Here is a 5,987-nt window from a genome sequence, read left to right as displayed (position 1 = left end):
GTGATCGTGCCCGGGTAGCGAAACACGGGCCAGGCCTTGGCGCCGAGGCCGCTGAGCCGCGCGAGGAGCACGCCCGTCGCCGCGTCGCCGCCGTAGACGGAGACCGCGTCGCCGGCCCAGACTTTGAGAACGTCGAAGTCGACTTGAGCGACGCCGGAGCCCGATATGGTCCAGGAGCAGGCGAGGCCGTTGCTGTAGCTCGTGCCCGGCCGGCCGCCGGCGCCGTCGTCGGCGGTGCCCGAACCGGCCAGCGTCGCCGCGCCGCAGGTCGAGTCGCCCCGGTTCGCCGAGCCCGCTGTCGCCGGCGCGACGGGCTTCCCGAGCGCCACGAGCTCGTCGAGCGTCGGCGCGGCCGCGAGGCCGTTCAGCAGGAACGTCGGGTCGACGTTGGACGCGTAGAAGGCCGCGCTGGAGAGGTCCGAGCTCGACGGCACCGGCGCCGTGAGCTCCTTCATGTCGAAGTTGAACTCCGCGTGCGCTTCTATCGTCGGCCCGAAGCCGGCGTCGCAGCCCGAGCCGTCGCCGAGGAAGTCGCAGGTGAGCTGCGTCGCCGGCGGGCGGAAGAGGTAGTTCTTCTCCATTTTTGTTTTGAAGTCGAGACGCGTTTCGGCGTCGTTGACGCCCGCGTGCGCCAACGCGATGGACGCGAGCAGCGACTCCTCCGACGCCGGGTCCCACAAGGCCGCGTCCGCCGAGTCGCAGACGCCCCTCTGGTCGTCGAAGGCCGCGTCGAGGCGGCCGTAGACGCCCGCGAAGCGCTCGACCAGATCCGGCCGCCGCTCCAGGAACCGCCGCGAGACGACGCAGACCATGGACGTGGGCTTGCCCCAGACCTCGTAGAGCCCCGAACTCAGCATTTGGAAGCCGCCGTTGTCGATGATGTGGTTCTTCGCGTCGACGCCCGCGTCCCAGATGAACGCGCCGTCGATGGCCCCCGCGTCGTACCGCTCGATGATCTCGCCGGGCTGCAGGTTCACCTGCGTGAAGGACACGGACGGATTCAGCGTCGCCGTGTAGGCGAGGTGGTAGTGCGTCGTCGACCCGAAGGGCACGCCCACGGTCTTGCCCTCGAGGTCGAGCGGCGACTCGACGCCGTCCCGCCGCATGACCAACGCCTCCGAGTCGCCGATGACGTACTGGACGTAGAAGCTCGTCGCGGCGACGCCTCTGGCGGCACCGACGGCGAAGGGGTTCGACCCGAGGAAGGCGATGTCTAAATCGCCCTGGTCGAGCTTCGCGTTGACCCAGTAGCCGGACTGCTGGTTGAAAAACGCAAAGTCGTCGTCCGCGGTGTCGAACCACTCGCGCGCGATACCCGCCACGAACGGCTGGGGCTCGGAGAAGTAGCCCACGCGCACCGTCTCGGCCCGCCCGAACCCGGCCAAACCGGCGCCGAGGAGCGCGACGACGACGCGGTTCATGGTCGAACAGTGCTCGTCGTTTCTTCGGTCGCCTGCTCCTTCCGTCGGCGGGGCGTCGGTCGCGAGGCGCGCTCGGTGGTGGCTCGGAGGTGGCTCGCGCGCGCCCTCCGCCTCGGGGCGCGTCCGGGCGTGCGCAAGGTCAAAAGGCGGCGCGCCTAACTTTCGCCGCCTCGTGGCCTCGAAAGCCTCTCGAACGCCTCCTCCACAACGGCGCGACCTGCGCCAGTGAAGTGATCAACGTACATCTAGGTGCACCCATAGGAATAATTGATAATTAATTAATAATCCAAGACGGGCCGGCGGCGCGAGATTCATTAGTCGTCCATAGAGGCTGTGCATCGACCGCGCGCGCGTCGACCGTGCGCGCGTCGATCGAATGTCTTACACGAATCACGAGTGCGAAGAGGGATCATCGAGGCGCATTCGCGTCTCGGGTCGGCGGCGGGCTACTTGGGATCCTGCCCTTGCACTTCTCCTTGGCCTTGCCTACTACTTGGAATCCTTGCCCTCGCACTTCTCCTTGGCCTTGCCTTTCTTGCCCTTACACTTTTTGCACTTCTTCTTCTCCTTGCCCTTCATGCCCTTACAGCTCTTCTTGTCCTCCGCGCCCTCCGTGCCCTCGCCCTCCAGAGGAGCCAGGATCTCGTCCTCGGCCTCGTCCTCGGCCTCGTCCTCCGCCTCATCCTCGGCCTCGTCTTCGGCCTCGTCCTCGGCCTCGTCCTCCGCCTCGTCCTCCGTGCCCTCGCCCTCGTCCTCGGCCTCGTCCTCGGCCTCGTCCTCCGCCTCATCCTCGGCCTCGTCTTCGGCCTCGTCCTCGGCCTCGTCCTCCGCCTCGTCCTCCGTGCCCTCGCCCTCGTCCTCGCCCTCGTCCTCGGCCTCGTCCTCGGCCTCGTCCTCCGCCTCATCCTCGGCCTCGTCTTCGGCCTCGTCCTCGGCCTCGTCCTCCGCCTCCTCCGCGTCCGGGACCTTGACGCAGGCCTCGTCGGCCCAGACGCACTTTTTGCCGGCTTTGAGAGCGAGGCAGTCGGCCTCCGTGGAGCCCTTCTTCTCGCAGTACTTCTTCCCGGCGTGAATGGGGTTGATGCTCAGGAGCACCACGGCCGCGAGGCGGAGGATGCTCTTCATGGTGGACCTGCGTCGAACGCTTACGCTCGCCGATCCGATCGCGCGCCGCGGCAGGGGGAGGGCGGAGCGTTGGGCTCCAGGGCGTCGCCCGGACCCCTGGGCGTTCCTTCCCGCGCGCCCGGGAGTCTGTGGGCCTTGCCCGGCGTCGACCAGGCGATGCGCCGAAGCGGCGAACTTTGTTTGTTCTCACGAAGCGGTCGACGTCGTTTGGGACCGCGATTTTTCCCCCAGGGGTGCGGAGGGCGTCGAGTGGTCGCGGGGGGGGGGGGGGGGGGTCGCGAGTGCGTTGAATGCGTGGACGCGGCGCGGCACGGCGAAGAACTTCGCAAGCGCTTGCGTCGCAGGTGGTGATGATCGCCCGGCAAATTCCGGAAAATGCGCCTTGCAGCGCAAAGTCAATGGTGACGCAGCAGAGGCGTCAGCAGGAAAAGGCGCCTCCGTTCCTCTCGCCCTGTACTCACCTCAGAGCCCACAAACGTCAAAGCACCCCAGAAGAGCAGCTCCAGCACAAGCGTCCAGCGCGCGGCCGCGATCGATCGCGCGATCGCGCGGCCGCGTCCTCGCGGGACGTCGCGGCGACGGCGGCTGCCCGGGACCGTACCGGGAAGAGAAACGAGGCAACTGCCGGCCCCGACGCTGGCCTGAGGGCCGCCGAGCCTCCGGCGCGAGAGGCCGGCCTACTGCACTGGCAACCGCTGGCCTTTCAACATTGAGGCCTTCGTTGAACCACCCCAGACGTATGCTGGGGTGCTCCGAGCAGCACTATTGAGCCCTCCGCGTGCGCCTCCGTCGCCATCATGCTGCTCCACGTCGTCGGCGGTCTCCTCATGTTAAGCGTGCGCACAACAACATTCACGCTGCGGCCGTCGAAGCTCCCGACGACCGCCTGCCGCGCGGCGGCGACCAGCGACACAGACACGCCGCAGCGCAAGGTCGCGCTCCTCGTGGAGCCGACGCCGTTCACGCACGTGAGCGGCTACGCGAACCGCTTCCAGGAGATGCTCAAGCACCTCGAGCGCCGCGGCGACGTCGTGGCCGTCGCGACGCCCGACGACGTGCCCGAGGCGCCCGCGTCCTTTGGCAAATTCGCCGTGACGACGCTCGGCGGCTTCCGCTTCCGGCCCTGGTACCCGGAGATCTGCCTGAGTCTGGATCTGGACGGCGCGGCGCTCCAGATGATCCGGGACCTGGACCCGGACGTCGTGCACGCGTCGAGCCCGGGCTTCCTCGCCGTCGCGGCGCTACGCAGGGCAGGACAAGGGTGATTCAACGTCGCTTCAACGTGAGTGTTCCGCGCGCGCGCGTTCCGGAAAAAGCATCCACGCGTCGAGAGCGCTCCGAGGGATGATCGCTCGTCCCAAAATCAGCCGAAACGAGCGGAAAACGACCGAGATAGGAGCCTCAAAAGTTGGGAATTTCGCACCCTTTTCCTGCCCAGGCGACGCGCTACGCCAGGGCGGAGCGCAAGCCGTTATTACTCTCCTACCACACGCACATCCCCGTCTACGTGCGCAAGTACGCGTCGTGGGTGCCGTTCATCGAAAAGACGACGTGGGCGCTGCTCCGCGCGGTGCACAACCGCGCGGACCTGACCATCGCGACGAGCCCGCAGATCCGCGACGAGCTCCTGGCCAACGGCATCGAGCGCGTCGGCGTCTGGAACAAGGGCATCGACACGGACCGCTTCCACCCCAAGTTCCGGTCCGACGCCGCGCGCGCGAGGATGACGTCCGGCCACCCCGGGGACAAGCTCGCGGTCTACGTGGGCCGCCTCGGCGTCGAGAAGCGCATCGACGAGCTCCGGGGCGTGCTCGAGGCCATCCCGGAGCTGCGCCTCGCGCTCGTCGGCGCCGGGCCCGCGGAGCCCGGCCTCCGCGAGACCTTCGCGGACGTGGCGGACCGCGTCGTCTTCACGGGCCTCCTCCGGGGCGACGAGCTCTCGGCGGCCTTCGCGAGCGCGGACGTCTTCCTCATGCCCAGCGACTCGGAGACGCTCGGCTTCGTCGTCCTCGAGTCCATGGCGTCGGGCGTGCCCGTCGTCGGCTGCCGCGCGGGCGGCATCCCGAACCTCATCGACGACGGCGCGACGGGCCGCCTCCACGCCGTCGGCGACGTCGCCGAGATCGCCGAGCTCACGCGGGGCCTGCTGGACGACGCGCCGAAGCGCGACGCCATGGGCGCGGCCGCGCGCGCGGAGGCGGAGCGCTGGGACTGGGCCTCGAGCGGCGAGACGCTCCGCGCGGACTCGTACGGCGCGGCCATCCGCAACTTCGCCGCGCGCGACGACTAGGGCGCGCTAGAGATGAAAGGCCGCGGCGTAGGGGCACCGCGTCGCCGGGGGCGCGCCGCCCTCCGCGGCGACCGCGGCGCGCGCGAGCGCGAGCGCGTCCCCCGCCGCGGGCGACGCGCGGGCCTCGAGGGCGACCGCGTCGCGGAGCCGGCGGCGCTTCAGGAGCAACGACACGGCGACGTCCGCGGCCGCGGCGTCGCCCACGGACGCGAGGAACGTCGCGAGCGCGACCTCGTCGAGGTACGTCGCCGGGAGCGCCGCGAGCGCGTCGCGGCGCCCGCCGGCCCAGAGCGATGCGTAGACGGCGATCTTCGCCGCTTCGACGGCGGCGGCGCCGGCGCCCTCGACGGCGCGGAGCTCCGCGAGCGCCTCCGCCGCGTCGCCCGCGCGCCGCGCCGCGTCCGCGCGCGCGACCGCGAAGGCGACGGCGCCTTCGGCATCGCCGTCGTCGAGCGCGGCGACGCAGGAGCGCGCGCGCGCGGGCGCGAGGCGCGCGAGGCGCGCGACGCGCGACGCGCAGGCGACGCGGAGCGCCGCGCCGTCCTCGCGCGTCGACCGCTTCGCGAGGGACGCCACCGCGAAGGCGAGCGCCGCGGCGCGCGCGTCGGAGGAGATCTTCTCATACTCTAAGCCGTCGGCGAGGTCCAGCGCCCAGAGCGACGAGGCCCGTTCGCGCGACGCGCCGTCGAGGCGGAGCGCGGCGCCGAGGCCCGCGACGGCGGCGAGGCCGCGGCCGACGGCGAGGCCGCGGCCGACGGCGTCGTCGTCGGCCAAACGAAAGGCGACGTCGCCCGCCGCGTAGCACAGCGCGCCTAGACGGTCCTCGAGCGCGGCGTCGTCGAGATCGTCGCCGAGGACCAGGAGCCCGCGCGGCGCGAGCGCGGGGTGCTTCGCGGCGCCGAGGAACCCGAGGAGCGGCGCGCCGGGCGCCGCCGCGGCCTCGCGCGCCGCGTAGCGCGCCGCGAGCCACGCCGCGGCGGCGTCGTCGCGCGCGCGGAGCCCGCCGTCGCCGCGCGCGGCCCAGGACAGCGCGCGCGCGGACGCGGCGACGCGCGTCGCCGCGCGCCGGCCCGCCTCCGCGCCGTCGCGCGACTTCGCCGCGGCGGCCGCGGCGGCCGCGGCGTCGGCGCCCGCGCCCGCGGCGAGGCTCC

General features: G+C 71.3%; 2 protein-coding genes across 2 annotated transcripts; one reads left to right on the top strand and one right to left on the bottom strand.

Annotated features, from left to right (window-relative positions):
• Positions 1 to 1,722: 1,722 nt before the first annotated feature.
• On the bottom strand, positions 1,723 to 2,801 carry AURANDRAFT_70987 (expressed protein; the record flags this gene model as incomplete). The annotated part of the gene is made up of 1 exon (XM_009035973.1): positions 1,723 to 2,801. The coding sequence occupies one exon, from the start codon at positions 2,544 to 2,546 to the stop codon at positions 1,911 to 1,913; it is 636 nt and encodes a 211-aa protein (XP_009034221.1).
• A 492-nt stretch (positions 2,802 to 3,293) lies between these two features.
• Positions 3,294 to 4,836, top strand: SQD2 (hypothetical protein; the record flags this gene model as incomplete). The annotated part of the gene is made up of 2 exons (XM_009036450.1): positions 3,294 to 3,807; positions 4,002 to 4,836. The coding sequence occupies 2 exons, from the start codon at positions 3,344 to 3,346 to the stop codon at positions 4,834 to 4,836; spliced, it is 1,299 nt and encodes a 432-aa protein (XP_009034698.1).
• Positions 4,837 to 5,987: the final 1,151 nt, after the last annotated feature.

Source organism: Aureococcus anophagefferens (genome assembly GCF_000186865.1).
Source record: "Aureococcus anophagefferens unplaced genomic scaffold AURANscaffold_4, whole genome shotgun sequence".
Classification (NCBI taxonomy): Eukaryota; class Pelagophyceae; order Pelagomonadales; family Pelagomonadaceae; genus Aureococcus; species Aureococcus anophagefferens.
This window is presented reverse-complemented; position numbering and strand designations above follow the sequence as displayed.